This window comes from Carcharhinus amblyrhynchos, chromosome 6, assembly GCF_965287045.1.
Source record: "Carcharhinus amblyrhynchos chromosome 6, sCarAmb.v2.hapA, whole genome shotgun sequence".
Classification (NCBI taxonomy): Eukaryota; Metazoa; Chordata; class Chondrichthyes; order Carcharhiniformes; family Carcharhinidae; genus Carcharhinus; species Carcharhinus amblyrhynchos.
In genome coordinates this window covers 18,702,542-18,727,258 of record NC_137329.1, presented here as the reverse complement: position 1 = coordinate 18,727,258, position 24,717 = coordinate 18,702,542, and the positions used below count along the sequence as shown (strand labels likewise).

General features: G+C 46.6%; 1 protein-coding gene across 2 annotated transcripts; it reads right to left on the bottom strand.

The window, feature by feature from the left end:
* Nucleotides 1–7,264: 7,264 nt before the first annotated feature.
* Nucleotides 7,265–21,602, bottom strand: slc35c1 (solute carrier family 35 member C1). 2 transcript variants are annotated; one of them, XM_080189960.1, is made up of 3 exons: nt 21,305–21,602; nt 17,412–17,917; nt 7,265–8,715 (listed from the first exon to the last, which is right to left on the bottom strand). In XM_080189960.1, the coding sequence occupies exons 1-3, from the start codon at nt 21,433–21,435 to the stop codon at nt 8,156–8,158; spliced, it is 1,197 nt and encodes a 398-aa protein (XP_080046086.1). In that variant the 5' UTR covers nt 21,436–21,602; the 3' UTR covers nt 7,265–8,155. The 2 variants fall into 2 exon arrangements, with proteins under 2 accessions (XP_080046086.1, XP_080046087.1); XM_080189961.1 differs by lacking the exon at nt 21,305–21,602 and adding an exon at nt 18,010–18,114.
* Between the last annotated feature and the right edge of the window lie 3,115 nt (nt 21,603–24,717).

The following is a 24,717-nucleotide window of genomic DNA, read 5'->3' as shown; positions in this document are numbered from 1 at the left end:
TCATAGGACCTCCCCTCCATACCAGGCAACATCCTGGTAAACCTCCTCTGCACCCTCTCCAATGCCTCCACATCCTTCCTATAATGTGGGGACCAGAACTGCACACAATACTCCAAGTGTGGCCGCACCAGAGTTTTGTACAGTTGCAACATGACGCTGCGGCTCCTAAATTCAATCCCCCTACCAATAAACGCCAAGACACCGTATGCCTTCCGAACTACCTTATCTACTTGATTCCCAACTTTCAGGGATCTATGTACACATACACCTAGATCCCTCTGTTCATCAACACTATTCAGAGTCCAACCGTTAGCCCTATACTCAACAATCATATGCACTCAGTCTTTGAAAGTACGGGCTAGAATGTTGTTAGCTGCTAGAGGCAGTGGGCGGGGCCTAATTTGCCAGCGACTCAGATCGGGACCGCAAACTGCACACGGGCCATAACAGCAGGGAAAAGAAAATCAACTCTGCTGACAGAACCCCACCCCCAGGCCAGATACAGCCACCCCCTCCACCCCACAGACATCAGAGACTCTCCCCCCTGCCCCCCCCAACATTACTGACTCCCTTACACCTCCCCACCAGCCCCCCACTCTGGACCTGCTTGCACAAGGCCCCCTCGTCACCCCCACCCCCAACAGCTGACTAACATGACCCTCTCTCTCTCAGAGAGGCACAAATCCCCCCACCTCCCCCAGCACACCTACAAGTGTTAACTTGGTTTTCCCTCCATGCTAACAAGGCAAACTGCATTAAACTCACTGAATGCTGAAATGAGCATGTGACTCACCCAAACTGCCTGCAGCTGATCTGCCCTCACAAGGGGTAGCTCCATAAAAACCCCAAGGATAGACAGACAGACAGGGGGTGCAGGGAGAAAGCTCCCCACTTTACAGATGCAGATCTGGCCAGCTTATTGGAACCACAGAAGACAAGGCGGGACACGGTCTCCCCCCCAAGCAGGACGCCGTTCCAGAGGAAGGGATAGAAACTGGGAGGCGATGGCAGCATACGAAGGAACACCGTTTCCGAAAGCGTGTAAGATTACTATCAAATAAACTGGTTGGACTCTAACCTGGTGTTGTGAGACTTCTTACTGAGCATACGTTAGTGCCAGGAGAACTCGGAGGCACTGCTGCAAGGAACTGAATGACCTCATCTTCCCCCAAATGACCTCCCCAGATTCACTCCACCCCCAGCACCCAGCAGGCTTTCAGCCCCTGATCCCCAAGCACCTCCCTTCTCCCACCCAAGAGTATCACAACCCTTGCCCTCTGACAGCCACCCCCTGAAACCCTGCAGGACTCACGCCATCAAATTTTACATGGCTCCTTCTGTCGCCACAGGAGAATACCCGGTGCCTTCCACCCAGGAGACTGTGGCGGTGGCTACAATTTCTGACTCCCTCCCCTTCCTGATTCTGGGGCATCTCAGGGGCAGCGGGATGAAGAGGGTGTCATGAATCTGTCCCAGAAGCTGGCCAGGGCCCTCAAGGCCCAGGCGCTCCAGAGGATGATCACCAAGGGCATCACAGGCCACGGGCGCAGTAGGCAGCTGGTCATCTCCATCTCCGATGTACATCCTGGGGAGACATAGTGGTAGACCACATAAGATTAAGAAGTTTGTAGCAATACAACGATGGCCAGGGTGAAGGATAACACTAGGTAAATAGAATATTTCGGCACTTTAAAATCTCACGTTCACATGTTTTTATATTGTCACTTATTTTGAAAGCAATAATAAATGTTATTTCACCCCACACTTGTGACTAACTGGTTTCCAATTAGTCTCTAACAGGAATGTAGTTACCCCCTATGGTCACCAGAGGGACCAGGCATGTCAGTGAGGGAGGCCTCTCAATGCACTGCTACTGAGAAAATCAAGGCGCTCAAATAATTCACTGGCTACAGTGCTTGGCACACATTGGCAGCGACTTGCCACGGCAACCCCAGACCTCCACCCCACCTCACCTGCCCCGGGCCCTGCATGAAGGTTTAGTGCTTCCTCATCCACCGGACAGATGTGGGCCCAGGTGCCAGCGTGCATGTGGAGCTCAGCTAAGAATCAGACTAGTTTGTACCAGGGCATCATCACAATGGCACATCACCCTCCTGCCTGCCACAGAAACTCGCTAACACAGTGTACCCAGACCTATCACTCTGGTATTAGTGTTGCAGGAGATTGTAGGACTCTAGGGGTTGGGAGGGGGAAATGCAACCTGTGTGCAGCAACACTGGCCCTTAGTAACCAAAGCACATGGTGATCAGGGTCTCCTTTGCCGCCCTCGCATGCCTGATCCTTGCTGCCGCCAGCCCTCCAGTACCTGGGGAGGTGTTGCTCGTAGTCCTCCTCTTCCTCTCCCTGCTGCTGGGCGACCTCCTCCCCAACAACGCCCAGCTGGTCAACCTCCACGCCTTCCTTCTCTAAAAGGTCTCCTCGCCAGGTTGTGTAGGGCACAGCACACCACCACAATGCGGGACGGTATGAGGGGTCTACATTGGATGGCCCCGCCAGAACGTCTAGGCACCGGAACTGCATTATGAGGAGCCCTATGCTCTGCTCCACTGCTGAACCGGGGTGGCATCATGAGCCTCATTATATCAGCTCTCTACATCAGTCTCAGGCCGCCGCACAGGCGTCGTCAGTCAAGTTTGAAGTGGGTACCCCAATGCCCCCCACAAACCATCCCTGCACTCCAAGACTTCTGGGATATCCAAACTCCTCAATATGAAGCTGTTACGCACTCTGCTGGGGTGTCTGGCACAGATATGCATGATGTTCAGCTGATGGTCACACACTAATTGCACATTTATTGAACGAAAGCCCTTTCTGTCCATGAATCTTCCTGGATTCTTCACTGGGGCCATGAGGGTGATGTGGGTGCAGTCTATAGGCCCCTGCACATTTGGCATCTCCGCGATGGCCACAAATCCTGCAGCCCGGGATTCCTGCTGAGCCTGGTCTAGGTCAAATTTAATATACTGGCCAGCCGGGGCATACAGGGCATCCATGACCTCTTTGGCACATTTGTGGACAGATGGTTGGGAAATGCCACTCACAGCCAGCAGGATTGGGTGCCCCCCACCCTTGTGCCCCCCTTTGTGCCCCCCTGTGCCCCTCCCCCTTGTGCCCCCCCCGACCCTTGTGCCCCCAGGTGTTAGGCCCTGCAACAACTGGCACAGGTGTTGCTCTGTCTCCTTTCGGAGCCAGAGCCGTTGTTGACATGAAAGGACCAACAGTTGCTTGAAGGACACTGACGTGCGGAACTGCTGCCGTCTCCGCTCCCTCCTTCTCCTGCACCACCTCCTCTGGTGGATGTCTCCCTCCACTCCAGCAAGTGGTAAGGCTGGGCCTTCTCTGCCCGCAATTCATCCTGTTCCTCCTCAACTCCAGCAGCAACCAAAAGAACAGCAAGATCAATGGATTGCATTGCAAAAACCATCTCGTCAATCTGAAGGGGGGGGGGTGGGGGTGATGGATTTTAGGGAAAGGCAGGGACAGATGGAGAGGTTAAAGAACTCTGCTCAGCCCCCAGCCCAGCAACACAATCCCCATACACCCCCCCCAACCCCCAGCAAGTCACACTCCCCATACCCCCCCCCCACAGACCCCCAGCAACACACACTCCCCATACCCCCCCAGCAACACACACTCCCCATACCCCCCACAGACCCCCAGCAACACACACTCCCCATACCCCCCACAGCCCCTAGCAACACGCACTCCCAGCAACATGCACTCCCCATACCACCACCAACCACCCCCCAGCAACACACACTCCTATGTCCCTTACCTCCACAGGTCCCAGAATGGCAACACAGCCCTACCATTTCCACCTCCCCCACCACTCACCAACACACACCCAGAACCCATGCAGTAGTGGTAATAGACAGTACCGCTCGACAGGTCCTAAGGTTGCAGCACTGCCACTTCAGAGAGTTTCCAGTCCATCCTACACCACCCCAGCCCCCCCGCAATAGTGTTTGCTACTGCCTGCGCTCGAACCCAGAGTCAGTGCTCTCAGACCCAGGTCGGTGCTGAGAGTCTGAGGTTGGACCCTGTAAGCAACAACCACCACCCCTGCCACCCCCACATACTCACAGGTTCCCCCTCTGACCTGAAACGTAACATGGCCACCCCGAAACAACCTCCCCTGAGCAGCAGGGAGCAGTTTGAAAGCAGAGCAGCTGAATGTGACTTTTATAGATGAGGTGTTACCCTGACTGATCCGGCTGCAGTGAGCGAGGTGGTTAAGGCAGGTGAGCTGGGACGATTGTAATGAGTGAGCTTCACTCCCATTGCGATGAATGCAAAAAAAAATGCAAGTTGCCATTTCGCCCAGTTTGGGCTGCCTTGTGATCACGCTGATTTTTTTCCTCCCCTCGGTAAAATGGGTATGGGCACCATTCCAGCTAGTCACATCATGCCCAATTTTACGTCAATTTCCTGCCACAATGAGGTTGTAAAATTCAGTCCTATGTTCTCAACGCTATCACCATGGTGTACACGAAAAGCAATTACATTCCTCCACTGTGTTGCAAAGGTCACAGGTAATTTACTACAATATTTCACTTGTCTGTACAATTTATATTTGAATCCCTATCAGTGTGTTACTTTGTGGGAGGTACTGAGTGAAGGTCAGTAAAAAAAATCTCCCACATAGGAGTAAATCATTCATTGCCTTCTCAACGGACCTGGGATGGTGGAAACACCAGAGAAATTAACCTTTTGCATTTCGTGCTACATTATTTATTTATTCTGGCCATTCTAAGAATCTTTTTGTTGCAACATATTGGCTGTTTCTCTGCCCCCTCTCTCCCCATTTTATTAAATGCTAAATTCATCCTAAGTCTGACTTTACGAAGGGCTCCTTGCTCTAAGGATCTTAAAAGAAAGAAACGTGAGAAGATGCAAAGCCAGCTCCCACAGCCTGCCAGTCCACCCACACTGTATTTATTGTGTCACTGAAGATGAACAATGCTGGACCAGCCCAACAGGAACCATGGTGGAAATGTTACTTATCAAGGTTTGCCTTAACAATTACCATCAAGATAAGCAGTGCTGCAGCCAACTGTCAATGCTTGAAAGGGAGACAAAGAGCAAAAGGTTTTTGGCTCCCCAACAATCATATCTTTCACATTATAGCTGGAGAAGGGGGAAAAGTATTGTAAAATTCATTTACAGGATGTGAAGGTTGCTGTCTGGGCTTGCATTTATTGACCATCCCTAACTGCCCTCCATCTCAGAGGGCACTTGAGTCAGCCACATTGCTGTGGCTCTGGAGTCACGTGTAAGCCAGATCAGGTAAAGGTGACAGATTTCCTTCTCTAAAGGACCGTACCCCAATCAATTAGCTCCAAGATGATCCTGTTGAACTTTAAAATAACGAAACATGCAGATTGTGGCAGATTAACCATTTCTTCCTTTCAAGTGAACTAATATAGAGCCATAGAACACTACAGCACAGAAACAGGCCTTTTGGCTCTTCTTGGCTGTGCTGAGCCATTTTTCTGCCTAGTCCCACTGACCTGCACCTGGACCATATCCCTCCACACCCCTCTCATCCAAGTTTTTCTTAAATGTTAAAAGTGAGCCCACATTTAGCACTTCATCTGGCACCTCATTCCACACTCCCACCACTCTGTGTGAAGGAGCCCCACCTAATACTCCCTTTAAACTTTTCTCCCTTCACCCTTAACCCACGTCCTCTAGCTTTTTTCTCCTCTAGCCTCAGTGGAAGAAGCCTGCTTGCATTCACTCTGTCTATACCCGTCATAATTTTATACACCTCTATCAAATCATTGGGTCAAAATTCTGGAACTCCTTTCCTAACAGCACTGTGGTTGTACCTACAGCTCACAGACTGCAGCGGTTCAAGAAGGCAGCTCACTGTCAACTTCTCAAGCGCAATTAGAATTAGGCAATAAATGCCAGCCTAGCCAGCAACACCCTTATCTCATGAACAAAATATAAAAATTTCCTGGTTCAAAGGTTGCCGTACATTTATTCAGAGCTGAGGCTGTTGAACAAGTTTAGAATCAAACATATGGGTTGCAGAGGCAGAGTTTGTGTCCTAATGGAAAACGAGTCATCATTTTACATCTCACCCTATTGTTGTTTCCATCCAAGTCACAGATGCACTTGCCCAAAGTAAAAATCTCCCCCAATGTGGTGCAGGGTCAGACATTCCAGTTTAAAATATAGTTTCAGAAATCTTCAGCCACAATTACCTATCAGCACCATTAAATCATTAATCACAATGGAGGTTTGTGTCATAATAATTTAATCTGATTCGAGTGAAGGCGTTTCCTTTTATATTACGCAGAGTTTGTTTGATCCTGTTGTGAGACAAACACACCTGCAAGGTCAAACAAATCTGCCTCCTCAGTGCAGGATATTAAATAAAAAACAGGACATATCAAACAGTAAAATGATATACTCTACCAATATTCAACTTAGACCAAAAAAAATTGTGTTATACTATTGAAATTAACTTCCAACCAAAAATAAGGGCAGCAGCACAGTCTTTAGCACTGCTGCCTCACCATGTCAGGGTCCCAGGTTTGATCACTTCTGTGTGGAGTCTGCATGTTCTCCTCGTGTCTGCGTGGGTTTCCTCTGGTTTCCACCCACAGTTGAAAAGATATGCGGGTTAGGTGCTGAATTCTCCCTTGGTGTACCCGAACAGGTGCTGGAGTGTAGTGACTAGGGGGTTTTCCACAGTAACTTTATTACAGTGTTAATATAAGCCTACTTGTGACATAATAAATAAACTTAAATACTATGAAATATAGTGATAAAAAAGATTTAGTTTATTTTCAGAGTATCAAAGATGTTTTTTTAGACAGACTTTAATTGGCAGGCTCAGGCCCATTGCACAGTACATATTTTCCCAACAATCAAATAGTGCTTCTCCACGCTGCCACAGTGCATTTTCCCTTGAAAATATAAAAAATAATTTATATAATCAAATTACTTCAGGCAAAACTCATAACAACTCTCAGGCTTCCTTTACCAAGAAGGAATTAAGGAGCTCCTTGACAGCATTTAATAAAAGAAACATGAATGCCCTCAAACAGATTGTAAAAAAAAACTTCCTTTTGATTACCCTGCACCTGTTCGAATTGCTATTTAAACACTGTCACCGTCTTCAACACAGAACTCCTAATGTTACACAGAACACTATAGTGTTCCCACTTTGGGGTTGGGGTTGGGGTTGGGGTTGGGGTGGGGGTGGGGGGGGGGTGGGTGGGGAGAGCAAAACTAGAGATCATTATTATAAAATAGTCACCAAGAAAAATCAAATAGGAAACTTATTTACCAACAGAATAGTGAGTAAACACGGAACTCAGTAAAACAGGGCGTGACTGAGGCAAATAACATTGACGCGTTTAAGAGAAGGTTAGAGGAGTAGATGTAGGAGAACGAAAAAGAGTTTCCACATGAAATACTGATTCCAAGTATACTCAGTTACAGAATGGGACTAAAGCAGTTTAAGTTTTCAAGAGATTCTTTGGGAGTGTCACTGTACAAGAAGCCATGAATTTCTGAGAATTCTAAACAAAACGAGTCCTCTAAACTAATCTCCAAGTTATAGTCAATGAACAATACTTTGTGAAAAAAAGTATTCCCTGGAGATTTTCTAATTAGTGTACAGTACTGTTTCATTTAACCACAAGGATTTCAAGAGATACTTATACATTTGGAGATCAGAAGTGGCATGTTAGTGCATTTCCCAGCAAAACCTGTTGCTGGAAGGCAAGAATCTGCCTTTTGGCCATTTAGCAGCATGGAAGATGCTCTGAAATAGACCAGCTTAAATTTTCTTCCAATATCTTATTAATGTTGGCACTTTGATGGCTGCTGAAGATATTGCAGTGATGGATCACATGATGCACATCTCGTCGTTGGCAGCAAGGGCTTGTCGAGTGCGTGGGCAGTCTGGAGAACTTGGAGGCGGGCAGATCAGCTAATGCCAATCATCCATTCAGTCCACTGTATCAGTGAGGAGGGAGTGCTATTAAAAAAGGGGCGAGTTGTAGTGAAATCTCGATTGTTGGCCACTTTCCATTCTCTAATCACCCAGGCGCCCTCCACCATGGCAGACAGTCAAGCTTCCACCACTGATTAAGTCTGACCGAATCGCCACATTTTAGACTTTGGCCTCATTCCTCTCACGATTCTTGTTTACTGTCTCGTCTTGCACTTTCTTCATCTCTAGTCCCTTCACCCAGGTGTATGCAAAGGAGCCAAGGAGCACCAGTACATTACTTGTCCACCAGAGAAAGGTCTTTACTTCTTCAAAGTAAAACACTGCCAAGATAGTTTGTGCACACGCTTTGGCAGTACCAGAGACGTTGTGGGTCAAGGGGCTGGTGAATTTAATCTGCAGCCCTGTGACGTATCCAATTGCAAAACCAAACACGCCACCCAAGGTCATCATACCCCAAAAGCTAGTGCTATTCATCTTGTCAAAGTTATACAATGTTCTCAATTCCCCAGCAATTACAATTAGCGGAATAAAGAGTATACAGGCGTTGACATTGTTGTAGTAGGTTAACCTCCAGATGCTGCCATCAACAGCAGGCAGAACTTTCTTTGTGTATATGGCATTCAGGGACACACACAAACTGGCAGTCACCCCAAACAATACTCCAATCCAGGACAGACTTCCTGTTGCACCTTCCTGATTTATTCCCAGGCAAAAACCACCTGTGGGAAAGAAATGGTAGAAACTATAAAGAAGCAGAAAAAAAAATCTACATCTTCAATATTAAACTGCTAAGTATTTTGGTTATGATGTAGTTAACAAATAATGGAATCTACAGCAAGTTACCATCCTTCAAACTGGTCTTGGGATTCCAAATCGCTGTCAACCAGTCTGACAATGTGCGTTTCCTTATGGAGAGGTGATAGGAACAAGGTTGATGTTTCTTTTGAGAATGCTTGTGTATCCCTTACGTTGCCAAAAGTTCCAGGAAATTCTTTGGATTGCTCACCCAAATTCAGTGCTAACTCACCCACCAAGTGCTAAATCACTTTCTTAACTGAACCCAATAGAAATCCTCAATTTTGAGTATTTTGGTCAGGCCTTCTCTTAGCTTTCATTCTTCTGGTGAAACAGCCTCAGTTTCTCCAGACTAGGATTAATAACTCTGATTTCTGGCAAAGTCATAGATTCCCTTCAGTGTGGAAGGAGGCCATTCAGCCAACTGAGTCTGCATCGACCACAGATGCAGCTGGCCGTGACACCAGTTTGACACTTGACTGAGTGTGACATCAGGGAATTAGTGCAAAATTAATGTCAATGAGAATCAGCGGTTGGAGCTTTGTTTAGCACAAAGAAAGACGACTGTGGTTGTGGACACCAATGATATCAGCCCCAGGATTTCACCGCACATGTTCCCCAGGGTAGTGTTCTCGGCCCATTCACCTTCACCTGCTTCACAATGATCTTCCCTCCATCATTAGGTCAGAAGTGGGGATGGTCAACGATTGCAGGCTGTTCATTACCATTCAAAACTCCTCAGATTCTGAAGCAGTTTGTTGCCAAATGCAGCAAAACATGGGACAACATTCGGGCTTGGGTAATAAATGCTACGTGGAATTTGTGTCAGACAATAACTATCTCCAACAAGAAGATTCTAGCCATCTCCCCGTGGTGTTCAGTAACACTGCTGCTGAAACTGCAGCCTTAATATCCTGGAGGCTACCACATAATAGTTCAGCACAGAAGGAGGTCATTTCCCCGCAACATGCCATTCCCCTGCCTTGTCCCATTAACCCTGCGCACACTTCCATTTTCAGATCATCAATCCTCTCGAATGCCTCAATTCAACCTGCTTCTACTCATCCAGTCTGTCCAGACCCTTTGTGATTTTAAATATCTCCTCTCAATCTTCTCTTCTCCAAAGAAAGTCCCAACTTCTACAGTCAATGGGGCGGTGATGGCACAGCAGGTTAGCACTGCTGCCTCACATTGCCAGGGATCCGGGATCGATTCCCAGCTTGGGTTACTGTCTGCGTGGAATCTGCACACTCTCCCCGTATCTGCATGGGTTTCCTCTGGGTGCTCCAGCTACCTCCCACAGTCCGAAAGACGTGCTGGTTAGGTGAATTGACCGTGTTAAGTTCCCCTTCCGTGTACCCGAACAGGTGCTGGAGTGTGGCAATGAGGGGATTTTCACAGTAACTTCATTGCAGTGTTAGTGTAAGCCTACTTGTGACTAATAAATAAAACTTTAGCTTTTAACTCCTCATATAACCGAGGTCCAAACATTCTGGTTCCGCCCGCTGCTGGGGATTGTCCAGGATGAGATGGAAAATTTGATAGAGCAGCAAAAGGCCTGTTGACTTCAGGTGAGAATTTCCCATCCTGCCTGGAACCATTCTCGTTACTCCTTTCTGCACCCACTCTAACACCTTCACATCCTCCCTAAAGTGTGGAGCTCAGGACTGGATGCAATATTCCAGCTAAGGCTGACCCAGTAGTTTATACAGGTATAGCATGACCTCCTTGCCTTTCTGCTCTATGCCCCTATTGATAGAGCCTAAGGTTCTATAAGCTTCATTAATTGTGCTCCCAACCTTTTCTGCCACCTTAAATGATTTATGCATAAATTGTGCAGAGGGTGTGGAGAGTCTGCAGAAGGATCTAGATAGGCTGGGCGAATAGGCCAGGAAATGGCAAATGGAATTTAATGTTGGCAAGTGTGAGGTGGTCCACTTTGGTAGGAAGAATGGTAGGAAGGACTATTACTTACGTGGCGAAAAACTGCAGCAGGCGACGGTGCAGAGGGACCTCGGGGTCCTTGTGCATGAGTCGCAAAAACCCAGCTTGCAGGTGCAGCAGGTGGTCAGGAAGGCAAATGGGATGCTGGCCTTCATAGTGAGGGGGATTGAATATAAAAGTAGGGAGGTCTTGCTGCAGCTGTATAGGGCATTGGTGAGGCCGCAGCTGGAGTACTGTATGCAGTTTTGGGCGCCGCACCTGCGCAAAGATATTTTGGCCTTGGAGTGCAGAGGAGGTTTACTAGGCTGATACCGGAGTTGAGGGGGTTGAGCTATGAGGAGAGGCTGAATAAACTAGGCTTGTACTCGTTAGAGTTCAGAAGAATGAGGGGAGATCTCATTGAGACGTATAAGATGATGAATGGGATGGATAGGATAGAGGTGGAGAGACTCTTCCCGCTCAAAAAAAGACAGTAGGACTAGGGGGCACAGCCTCAAGATAAAGGGGGGGCGGTTTAGAACGGAGGAGGAACTTCTTCACTCAAAGGGTGGTGAATCTCTGGAATTCTCTGCCCGTTGAAGTGGTGGAGCCTGCCTCGCTAAATATTTTTAAGACTCGGGTTGATGGGTTTTTGATAAGAGAGGGGATTAAGGGTTATGGGGAGAGGGCAGGAAAGTGGAACTGAGCCACGACAGATCAGCCATGATCTTATTGAATGGCGGGGCAGGCTCGAAGGGCTAGATGGCCTACTCCTGCTCCTATTTCTCATGTTCTTATGTTACACCAAAGTCCCTTTTCTCCCACTCCCGCTTCAGAATGGACTCTTCAATATACATTGTCCTTCTGTATTCCTTTTCTCAAAATATATCACTTCTCTGCATTTAAATTCAATCTGCCATTCATCATGCATTCCAACAACCTACGTCCTGCACTCGCTTCCTCACAGTTCACAATACTTCCCAGTTTTGTATCATCCATAAATTTTGAAATTGTGCCTTGTACAGCAAGACCATTTATAGCAGGAAGAGCAGGGGTCTCAACACTGACTCCTGGAAAACTCCAGCCTGAAAAACCACCGTGAACCACTACTTTCTGTTCCCTGTCACTCAGCCACTGCTCTAACTTTATTCACAAGTCTATTGTGCGGCACTCGGGAAGTCCATGTACACCACATCAGCAGCACAGCCCTCATCAAAAAACACACAAGTTAGTAAAATACATTTTGCCTTAACAGATCCATGCTGGCTTTCCTTAATTAACCTGCATTTGCCTCAATTTTGTTCTGAATTACCATCTCTAGAAGTCACCAAGAAAAAAAAAACTGATTGGCTTGTAATTGCTGGATTTATCATCTTTACACCATCTTTTGAACAAATTCAATCCTCCAACACCACCTGAATTAGGAATTCTGTGGTGAATAATTCATTTGCTAACTCCCCAAAGCCTGTCAACAACCATCTAATTGACATGAGTCAATGTGAGGAAATTCTCTCTGCCTGCCTGGATAAGTTTAGCTCCAACAACACTCATGAAACTCAACGACATCCGAGTTGAACCAACTGGCTTGATAGATATCCATTTCACCAACCTAAACATTCACCACTTGTGCACTGTTGTGCCATGTACAAAACGTACTGCAGCAACTTGCCAGCATGTCCTTGCCTTCCAAACCTACAGCTTCTACCATCTGGAAGAACAAGGACAAAAGCAGCACGGGAACACCATCCCCTGCAAATTCCCTTCCACGTCTCACACCGTTCTGACTTGGAACTGTAATGCTGTTCCTTCGTTGTTGCTGGCTGAATATCCTGGACGTCCCCTGCTAACAGCACAAGGACTCCAGTGGTTCAGGAAGAGGGCTCTCCATCACCTTATCAAAGACAATTAAGATGAACAATGCTGGTGACGCTCACATGAATGAATTCTTTAAAGAAGTCACAGTAAAGAAGGCAGTAGTGTGATCAAATAGAGAAAAAAATAAAGAAAAAGAGAAGGCGACCTAGTCGCCTGAGACAGATGGGATGCACCCTGGGCTGCTGAGGGAAGTAAGGGTGGCAATTGCAGAGGCACTGGCAACAGTCTTTCAATGTGGAATAGTGTCAGAGTCTGAAGGACTGCAAATGCTACACTTCCTTCCAAAGATAAAGAGACTTTAACACAACAACTGCCTAAGTCAATGGTGGGGAAGCCCTGTGACATTAATCTGGGATAAAATTAACTGGCAATAAGGTTAAGGCTTTCTACTAAGAACTTCTACTAAGTTCTATGAAGGGAGGAGCTGAGTGTAATGAGAGGATAGTTTGGTTACTGTTGTGCGCACGGATTTTCAGAAGGTATTTGTCACACACAAGTAACAGGCTTGTTAGCAAAATGAGATGAAAGGGGAAATGGCTACACAGATACAAAATTAGCTTTTGGACAGAGAGCAGAGAGAAGAGGTGAACAGTTTCAGACTGGAGAGAGGGAAATACACTGTGGTGTTCCCCAGGGAATCAGCATTGGGACCATGGCGCTTTTTGAGACATTAATTATCAGGGCTTATTTTCAAAGTCTACAAAGGACACTCACATGGGAAATGTAGTAGACAATGAGGAGGACAGTATCAGAAGATGGACAGACATATGATAGGTATATCAAGGCACAGAGATGTGAAGTAATTAATTTCAGTAAGGGGAATGAGGAGAGGTAATGCAACTACACTGTACAACGTAGGTGCAGGAACAAGGGCCCTTGGGATTATGTGCACACAGATATTTGAAGTTGGCAGGACAAGTTGAGATGAATCTTAAAATGCCATGCATATATATCCTCGGCTTTATAAATAAAGCCGTAGAATACAAAAGGAAGGGAGTTAGGTTAAACATTATAAAATAATATTCAGGCCCAAGGTATTTTGTGTTATTTTGGGCATTGTGATTTAAGGAGAATGTCATGGCTTAAGTAAGAAAGAGTGAGGAAGATATGTATCAGAATGCAAGACTTTGGTGATAGAATCCCTACAGTACAGTAAGAGGCCAATCAGCCCATCAAGTCTGCACCAACTCTGAAAGACCATCCCACAGAAGGCCTCCTCTCTGCCCTATACCCACAACCCTGCACATTTACCATGGCCTAACCTACACATCTTGGAACACCAAGGGGCAAATTACCATGGCAATCTAACTTGCACATCTTTGGAGTGTGGGAGGATGCTGGAGCACCCAGAGGAAATCCATACAGAAATGGGGAGAACATGCAAACTCCACACAGTCATCCAAGGCAGGAATTAAACCCAGGTCCCTGGCAGAGAAATTCAAGGGGAGATTTGATAGAGGTATTCAAAGTTATGATAGGGCACAGCCTCAAGATAAAGGGGAGGCGGTTTAGAACGGAGTTGAGGAGGAACTTCTTCACTCAAAGGGTGGTGAATCTCTGGAATTCTCTGCCCGTTGAAGTGGTGGAGGCTGCCTCGCTGAATATTTTTAAGAAGCGGGTTGATGGGTTCTTGATAAGAGAGGGGATTAAGGGTTATGGGGAGAGGGCGGGAAAGTGGAACTGAGCCACAACAGATCAGCCATGATCTTATTGAATGGCGGGGCAGGCTCGAAGGGCTAGATGGCCTACTCCTGCTCCTATTTCTTATGTTCTTATGTAAATCAGGAGAAACGCAGAAAAGTTGATAACCAGAGGATACAGATTGAAGGTAATGGGCTAAAGAACCAGAGGCAATATGATGGAAAAAAAAGTCACACGAGTTTTGATAAACTGAAATGCATTGCCTGAAAGATCACACAAGCAGATTCAATAATATCATGAAAAGGTAACTGGAAATATTCTCGAAGTGGAAACATCCACAGGGCTATGAGGAAAGAGAAGGAACATGGGATCACCAATTGGACTGGACTTTCAAAGAGTCAGTACAATGGGCCTATCATTTTCCTTCTACGATGCTATGACTCATGAAACTCAGAACACACATTTGTATAGATTGATTAACTTGTCCTACCACATTCAAGGAGAGGTGTGCCTGAAATCACAATCCTCAGCTCTTCTGCTTGTTTTAATGTTGCAGTATTTCACGCACAGTTTTCTCAACCCGCCACACAGAATGAATCATCTCAAACATCGTTAAATTTAATTTTCAAAATCTGGGTCAGGCTTTGTTCTTCAGTTATCAGGCACGTGTTTTCAACTCAGCATTGTGTCTGTAGCAGCTCTTATATCTACCATTATAACAGCAATGCCCTCTCCCCAGCCAACATGCCCAACACTGAGACACTAATCATTCAAACCCAGCTTCCCAAGGCTGGACAGGTCATCTGCATGCCTGGGACTATCCGAGAAGATCTCCTGAATTGTCAAATTTAATTCACCCTTTAGCAAAATAAAGCAGGACCCCCAAGGCAGCTTGGAGGAATGCCAGGTCATAGAATCCCACAGGGAGGCCATTCAGTCCATCGAGTCTGCACCGACCACAATCCCATCGAGGTACTATTCCTGTAACCCCACATATTTCCCTTGCTAATCTCTTTGACACTAGGGTCAATTTACCATGGCCAATCAACCTAACCCGCACATCTTTGGACTGTGGGAGGAAACCAGAGCACCCGGAGGAAACCCACACAGACATGGGGAGAATGTGCAGACTCCACACAGAGTGACCTGAGGCCGGAATTGAACCCGGGTCCCTGGCGCTGTGAGACAGCACTGCTAACCCTACAAAGAATGTTTATTGGACAGGACAAGGCCATTCATATTGCACCATGATTCAATTGGATCACGACTGCTCAGTTCCAACAGGCCATCTTAATTCCTTGCCTACCAAAAAATCATAGAGTGGGAATGTTTCAATTGACTCCTCGCCAGGCCTCAGGTCAAGGGTTTGCCCATTTTGGATGGAAATGAAGTGACATTTCTTCAATCAGCAGCTGTGAATCTTTAGAATTCTAGATCCCAGAGGCGGCGGCGGATACTTAGTTTAAGAGTATATTCACACCCAAGATTCAAAGAGATCAGGTAATTTGAGGATAGGGTGGGAAAGTGAAGTTGATTTAGATTGACCATGATCTAATTGAATAGTGGAACAGGTACAAGTGGTCACGTGTTCTACTCCTGCTCCCATTTCTTATGCTCTTTTGCAGTTTTACTTCAGAGGGAATCAACACTTTTAGTGTGGAAAAAACAACTGACATTTGTAAATAGTACATTCACCATATTTGTTAAAACTCTCAAATCATGCACCTTAAAATTTCAGAATCAACCAGAAGTCATTCAATGCAAATGTTCCAGTTTCTCTTAATAATACTACTTTGGACTGCCCTCACCCGGTTCCAACCTTAACTCGGAATAGTGGAAGTATCAAAATCACAAACAAGAACTCTCATAGCAGTTAAGGCATTGAAGAGACAGCCAACGTTAGAGGTGGAAACAGACTGCCTTGATATGCGAAAGGACACGAGGAGATCAAAGATCAACTCTGGATCAGATAGGATACCATGGATATGAACAGTCTGGTTCAGCCTTAGATGCCATGGTGGCACAGTGGTTAGCACTGCTCTCTCATAGCGCCAGGGACCTGGGTTTGATTCCCAGCTTGGGTCACTGTCTGTGCGGAATCTACATGCTTTCCCGTATCCACGAGGTTTCCTCCGGGTGTTCCGTTTCCTCCCATAATCCAGAAGACATGCTGGTTAAGTGCATTGGTCTTGCTAAGTTCTCCCTCAAGCGCTGGAGTGTGGTGTCTAAGGAACGTTCACAATAACATCACTACAGTGCTAATGTAAGCCTACTTGTGACATTAACAAATAAACTTTGTGAATAAGTAGAGGGATGGAGTCGGGAATGGAATTCATGGTGGAACCAAAGACTTTGGTTTTCCCAATGTTTAATACCTCCATTATTCCATGGCTCTCCAGCCAGTCCCTCACTTTACATACTCCATAAACCAGAGCTCAAACTCAGCTCACTGACATCTTGGGATCATGGTGATTAGCACCGCTGCCTCATAGCACCAGGGATCTGGGTTCAATTCCGGCCTTAGGTGACTCTGTGGAGTCTGCATGGGTTTCCTCCAGGTGCTCCTGTTTCCTCCCACAGACCAAAGGTGTGCAGGTTAGGTGGATTGGCCATGACAATCTGCCCTTTTGTGTCAAAAGATGTGTAAGTTAAGGTGAATGCATGGAGATAAAGCAGGGGGGGGGGGGGGGGGGGGTGCGCCTGGGTATGTTTCAGAGAGTTGATGCAGACTCAATGGGCCAAATGGCCTCCTTCTGCACTGTAGGGATTCTATGGATAAAATTTTCACTTGTATTTTTACATCCATTCCTAGCTCTACAAATGGTCAAATAAATCTCCCTTTTTCATCCCCCAATTCCTCTGCCATACCTTCAGCTGCCTAAGTCCTCAGCACTGGGATTCCCCCCACTAAACTTTGCGGACTTCTTTCAAATTCCTTTAAGACTCTGCAGCTACCAGGCCTGTGGTCACCTCATTGTCTTCTTTGACATGGTGTCAATGTTTGATTCATTTAATAAATCTCAGGAATATAAGTGCATTAAATAAATGCACCTTTACCTGGCAGGCATCAATAATAAAAACATGCAGCAGTGACTGTGCTCTGCACGAGTATTTCTAGGGGAATCATGTAAACAACCATGAGATAGCACAATGCTGAAGGTAAAAATGATTCTTCATTTACCTATAATGACGCCACAACACATTATGGCTCGCAATGATGTGGTCTGTTTGAGAATGAAATAGGACAGCAGGACGTTGAAGACAGTGGTCAGGGAGCGGCCAATGTTATAGAACGCCACTCCCACATGCTTGAGACACAAGTTGTTGAAAGTAATCATCCCGATAAAGACCAGGGACAAAGGGAGGACCTCCCGGGAGATCTTGGGGTCGAACCGAATCGAGGGGAACTCCACCACTGAGGGACACAGGACGCTGAACAGATTGAGCAGCCAGCAGAGCAACACTGTCACCACACACTGGAAGAAAGTGACAAAGAGGGGCGCGTCCAGCCTCAGGTCCGGGCTGTCCAACAAGTACTTGTTTAGGAAGACCATGGCGATCGATATGAACCAGTACATAGTCACCACGCAAGCGATGCGCACCGCCTTCGATATGAAAGATTCGGGGCTGCCTTGCTCCAAGTTGGACAACGCCATTTTGAGAATATTCGACCGTTTCAGCGGAGTCCTATTCATAGTGTGCAACAGAAATGAAGGTGATTAAAGTACGTGCAGTAGCAAAAAAAAAGCTACACAAATCAGAATTAAAACAACATTTACCGATGCAAAAAAATAAATAAATAAAGCCAAGGCTAACGTTAAGCAGACAGCCTGCTACTCCAGCGGAACAGATACAAGCCCCTGACCAGCCTCACTCGCGCTGCATTTCCGGGACCGTTCCATCCGTGTGTCAATTCCCTCCGTCGCTTAGCAACCGGATGTAGCAACCTTCCACATTCCAACCTGCCCTAGTAAACTCCGCCCAACACTTCAGAGAGCGGGACAACTTGCACTGATATAGCGCCTAGCTTCACCTGTCCCTTTGATTTAATCATATCTTAGTATACAGTGAAAAGTATTGTTTCTTGTGCACTGTACAGACCATTCATAGGGGAGAACAGGACTAGACAGGGTAGATGCAGGGAGGATAGTCCCCATGGTGGGGGAGTCCTAAGGTGAGCTCAGGGAGGACCCTGGAGCAGAAGGGCAAAAGCTTGCTTGATCTTGATTTTTTTCAGTATGAAGGGAGTGCAGAACCAGGGTAGACCATTTAGGACAGAGGTGAGGAGACATTTCTTCACCCAGAGTGGTGAGCCTGTGGAATTCATTAACTCAGGAAGTAGTTGATGCCAAAACACTGAATGCATTCAAGAGGCGGCTGGATATAGCACTTGGGGTGAATGGGATCAAAGGTTATGGGGGGGGGGGGGGGGGAGGGGGAAAACAATTTGAGTATCGAGTTGGATGATCAGCCATAATTGTAATGAATGGTGGAGCAGGCTCGAAGGGCCAAATGACCTCCTCCTATCTTCTACATTTTTATGAGAAGGAAAGAAAAGGGTGCAGAATATAGTTACAGATAGGGTGTAGAGAAAGATCAACCTAATATTTGATTTGATTTATTATTGTTACATTTTAGTATACAGTGAAATGTATTGTTTCTTGCCCACTCTACAGACAAAACATACCATTCACAGAGAAGGAAAGGAGATGGTGCACAATGTGGTGTTACAGTCATAGCCGCGGTGCAGATAAAGATGTAAGAACTTTTATGTCTTCACGGAGGAGGACGTGAATAATTTGCCGGGTGTTAGCGATGAAAAGGTGGTAGGAATGGAGGGTCTTAATGACATTACTGTTACTAGAGAGGTGGTGCTCGACAGACTGGAGGGGGCTGATTGTGGACAAGTCCCCAGGACCGGATGGAATGCATCCGAGGGTTCTGAAAGAAATGGCGGAGGTTATAGTGGATGCCTTGGTGGTTATTTTCCAGACGTCGCTGGATTCCGGGGAAGTGCCGGAAGATTGGAAAACGGCTAATGTTACGCCGTTGTTTAAGAAGGGTGCCAGGCAAAAGGCGGGGAATTATAGGCCGGTTAGTTTAACGTCTGTGGTAGGTAAAATGTTAGAATCCGTCATTAAGGAGGAAATTGCGAGGCATCTTGAAGGGAATTGCTTGATAGGGCGGACGCAACACGGTTTCATTAAAGGGAAGTCGTGTCTGACAAATTTACTGGAGTTCTATGAGGATGTGTCTAGGGCAGTGGATAGAGGAGAGCCGGTGGATGTGGTCTTTCTGGATTTTCAGAAGGCGTTTGACAAGGTACCTCACAAGAGGTTATTGCAGAAGGTCAGGGGACATGGAGTTGGGGGTAGGGTGTTAGCGTGGATAGAGGATTGGTTGTCAAATAGGAGGCAGAGAGTGGGGGTCAATGGGTGCTATTCGGATTGGCGGTTGGTGACTAGTGGGGTGCCCCAGGGGTCGGTGCTGGGGCCTCAGCTATTTACCATTTATATAGATGATCTGGAGGAGGGAACCGAGTGCAGGGTGTCGAAATTTGCTGATGACACCAAGATTGGGGGAAAGGCAAATTGTGCGGAGGGTGTGGAGAGTCTGCAGAAGGATCTAGATAGGCTGGGCGAATGGGCCAGGAAATGGCAAATGGAATTTAATGTTGGTAAGTGTGAGGTGGTCCACTTTGGTAGGAAGAATGGTAGGAAGGACTATTACTTACGTGGCGAAAAACTGCAGCAGGCGACGGTGCAGAGGGACCTCGGGGTCCTTGTGCATGAGTCGCAAAAACCCAGCTTGCAGGTGCAGCAGGTGGTCAGGAAGGCGAATGGGATGCTGGCCTTCATAGCGAGGGGGATTGAATATAAAAGTAGGGAGGTCTTGCTGCAGCTGTATAGGGCATTGGTGAGGCCGCAGCTGGAGTACTGTGTGCAGTTTTGGGCGCCGCACCTGCGCAAGGATGTTTTGGCCCTGGAGGGAGTGCAGAGGAGGTTTACTAGGCTGATACCGGAGTTGAGGGGATTGAGCTATGAGGAGAGGCTGAATAAACTAGGCTTGTACTCGTTAGAGTTTAGAAGAATGAGGGGAGATCTCATTGAGACGTATAAGATGATGAATGGGATGGATAGGATAGAGGTGGAGAGACTCTTCCCGCTCAAAAAAGACAGTAGGACTAGGGGGCACAGCCTCAAGATAAAGGGGAGGCGGTTTAGAACGGAGTTGAGGAGGAACTTCTTCACTCAAAGGGTGGTGAATCTCTGGAATTCTCTGCCCGTTGAAGTGGTGGAGGCTGCCTCGCTAAATATTTTTAAGAAGCGGGTTGATGGGTTCTTGATAAGAGAGGGGATTAAGGGTTATGGGGAGAGGGCGGGAAAGTGGAACTGAGCCACAACAGATCAGCCATGATCTTATTGAATGGCGGGGCAGGCTCAAAGGGCTAGATGGCCTACTCCTGCTCCTATTTCTTATGTTCTTATGTACTTATGTACTTTAGTGATCTGCGAACATGACTGGACAGCTTTTTCTAAATCCCATAGATAGCCAAAAGTAAAAAAACAAAAACACACACATGGAATTATTTTTAATGGTGTCCGGATGGTTGATTATGTGAAGTATCCTGGGCAATCAATCTTTAGTTCCTGGAGACTTCAGGACAAGCTTGGTTGGAGATTGGCAAACCTATCACGGGTGCTCTCAGCCACCCACCCATATCTCTCACCCACAGATAGCAATGAAGCCCTGTGGCTTTTGATTTGAATTTAGGAGACAATCTCTTCAGTAACAATGCAATCTTAAAGAGCTCCCTCCAGAACGCCCCGCCCCCCCCCCGCCAACTTTTGTGTTTCCAAATCTGTTTTATTTTAAAAGCCATTCCTTTTGGGGACAAGAGAATGAGCTTGGGATCTTCACTGATTCATCCCGAAGCAGAATCTTAAGTAGGTTTTATATTGGCGCATTTTACTATTACTCTCTTTCTTTTTAAGTAGTGTTTTGTGTGTGGCGGGGGGTTTGGGGGGAGGGGTAATGTCCAGGGAGAAACTCACCTGCCTTTTTTTACCTCACCTTAGACGGCAGAAAAGAGCTCGGGTTGATTGTTCGTGAAGGACAGCACCTCTGACAGTGCGGCGTTTCCTCTGCTCACCCTTCTCTTGACTGTTCCACTTCCGATTCAGCAACTGAGTCAAATACTTCATTTGAAGGACCAGCAAATATTTTGGAACTTCAAACGCGACGTTTTTTTTTCGATCACCCCTGATAATGGAGTAGACCCAAGGTTATCAGCATTCACAATGGATAGGGCCCCACTTCTCCCCACTCTGAACACTGTCTTCAGAGCCGCTCCACTCTCAGTGCTCACAGATCCCAGTGCTGGGTTTGAGTGAACAGCGCGGATTCTTCATACTCCTGTCCGTGGTCTCCATCTGCCCCGCCTTCACATTGCTGCCATTGGCTGCCCGACATGTCCATCCTCTGAACATCCAATTGGAAGGCAAGCAGACTCTGATTGGATGATGCTTGACTCTCAGTCATTCTGCCTCCAATATGTTTTAAAAGTTGATAGATATCGAAAGGAAATTAAATGAAAACACATGCAATTATTTTTAATGGTATCCTTATAATTTTTCTCACAGAGTTGATTGTGTGAAGTATCCTGGGAATCAATCTTTAATTCCCAGTGACTTCAGGAAAACACTGGGGGACATTAGCAAACTTATCGTGGGTGCTCTCTTTTCCCCTACTGCCTCTCACCCCCTTCCTTCCAGTAGTATTTCGTTTTATGTAGACAAATGGAGTTTTCATGGAGTGTAGTTATTCAGAACTTTGTATATTAAAATTTATTTGTTAGTGTCACAAGTAGGCTTACACTAACACTGAAATGAAGTTACTGTTAGACGTGTTAATTACTCTGTAGGTATGCTCAGGTTGAGGATCTCAGCTGGGTCTTGGTGTGGTTCCAGAGCCTAAAAATTCATCATTGACATGTGATTGTAATAACAGTTATGAAAATTTGGCATGTCTGCTACAACTTTCACCAACTTTTACAGATGCACTGTAGAAAGCATTCTTTTTGGTTGTATCATAGATTGGTATGGCTCCTCCTCTGTTCCTTTATATTCATTCATGGGATATGAGTGTTGCTGGCTAGTCAGTATTTATTAGCCATCCCTAGTTGCCCTTGAGATAGTAGTGGTGAGCTGCCTTCTTGAATTGCTGCAGTCCATGTTCTGTGGGTTGACCCACAATGCCGTTAGGGAGGAAATTCCATGCTTTTGACCCAGAGACTATGAAGGAATGGCAATATATTTCCAAGTCAGGATGATGACTTGCTTGGAGGGGAACTTGCAGGTGGTGATGTTCCCATGTAATTGCAGCCCTTGTCCTTCTAGATGGAAGTGGTCATGGGTTTGGAAGGATCTTTGGTGAATTGCTGCACACACTGCTCCTACTGAGTGTCGGTGGTGAAGGGAGTGGATATTTGCATATGTGGTGCCAATCAAGCAGGCTGCTTTGTTCTGGAAGTTGCCAAGGTTCTTGAGTGTTATTGGAGCTGCACCCATCCAGGCAAGTGGGGAGTATTCCATCACACTCCTGACTTGTGCCTTGTAGATGGTGGATAGGCTTTGGGGAGACATGAGGTGAGTTACTCATTGCAGTATTCCTAGCCTCTGACCTGCTCTTGTAGCCATTGTGTTTATGTGGTGAGTCCAGTTGAGTTTATGGTCAATAGCAACTCCAAGGGTGTTGACAGTGGTGGGGGGGGGAGGTTCTGTGATGGTTACACCACTGAATGTCAATGGGTGGTGGTTAGAGTGTCTTTTATTGGTGATGCCTGGATGTTGTCCAGATCTTGTTACATTTGAACATGGACTGCTTTAGTATCTGGGGAGTCGCGACTGGCGCTGAACATTGTGCAGTCACTGGCAAACCTCCCCACTTCCGACCTTATGATGGAGGGAAGGTAATTGATGATCAGCTGAAGATTGTTGGGCCTAGGACACTACCCTGAGAGACTCCTGAGGAAATGTTCTGGAGCTGAGATAACTGACCCTCCACAACAACAACCATCTTCCTATGTACCAGATATGACTCCAACCAGTGGAGTGTTTGCCCTCTGATACCCATTGATTCCAGTTTTGCTTGGGCTCCTTGATGCCACACTCAGTCCAATGTGGCCTTGATGTCAAGGGCTGTCATGCTCACCAAACCACTGGACCTCAGCTCTTTTGTCCACGATTGAACCAAGGCTGTCATGAGGTCAGGAGCTGACTGACCCTGGCAAAACCCAAACTGGGCATCACTAAGCAGGTTATTGTTGAGCAAGTGCTGCTTGACAGCACCGTTGATGACCCCTTCCATCACTTTCCTGATGATTGAGTATAGCTTGATTGGGTGGTAATTGGCTGGGTTGGATTGGTCCTACTTCTTTGTGTATAGGACATAACTGAACAACTTTTCACATTGTTGGGTAGATGCCAGTGTTGTAACTGTACTGGAAGAGCTTTGTTAGGGGAATGGCAAGTTCTGGAGCATGTCTTCAGTACTATTGCTGGAATGTTATAGGGCCCATTGCCTTTGCAGTATCCAGTTCCTCCAAACATTTCTTGATATCACGTGGAGTGAATCGAAGTGACTGGAGACTGGCACCTGAGATGCTGGGGACCACTGGAGGAGGTCGAGATTGATCATCCACTCGCACTTCTGGCTGAAGATTAGTGTGAATGCTTCAGCCTTATCTTTTGCACTGATGTGCTGAGCTCCTCCATCTTTGAGGATGGGGATATTTTGGAGCCTCCTCCTCCAGTGAGTTGTTTAATTGTCCACCACCATTCACGACACAATGTGGCGGGACTGCAGAGCTTAGATCTGATCCATTGGCTATGGGATTGTTTAGTTCTGTCTATCACTTGCTGTTTTCTCTGTTTGGCAGGCAAGTAGTCCTGCTTGTTAGCTTCACCAGGTTGACACCTCATTTTTAGATATGCCTGGTGTTGCTCCTGGCAGGCCCTCCTGCACTCTCCATAGAGCCAGAGTTGATCCCCTGGCTTGATGGTAATGGTTGGGTGGGAGATACGTTGGCCATGAGATTGCAGATTGTGCTGGAGTACAGGTCCACTGCTGTTGATGGCCCACAGCACTTCACGGATGTCCAGTCTTGAGTTGCTAGATTGGTTTGAAGTTTAAAACCGCAATAAACTCCAAAGGGTTGTGAACGAAATTCAAGACTGCAAGAAACTACAAAGTAAATGAAGCCCAGTCCATCATGCAAACCATCCTCCTATCCATGGACTCCATCTACACTTCGCCCTCCCTTAAAAAAGCAGCCAGCATAATCAAGGACCCTATGCACCCTGGACATTCTCTCTTCCACCTTCTTCTGTTGGGAAAAAGATACAAAAAAGATACTGAAATCACATTCCTGCTGCAAGCAGACTTTTGAATGGACCTACCTTATATTAATATGTTCTTTCTCTACA

Excerpts from the sequence above, each read along its gene's own strand:
- slc35c1 (XM_080189960.1), bottom strand. The coding sequence starts at position 21,435 with ATGAAGTATTTGACTCAGTTGCTGAATCGGAAGTGGAACAGTCAAGAG. Across the intron at positions 17,918-21,304 it reads GCTCTTTTCTGCCGTCTAAG|GACTCCGCTGAAACGGTCGA; the intron begins GTGAGGTAAAAA and ends CACTATGAATAG. Across the intron at positions 8,716-17,411 it reads GTGTTGTGGCGTCATTATAG|GTGGTTTTTGCCTGGGAATA; the intron begins GTAAATGAAGAA and ends TCTTTCCCACAG.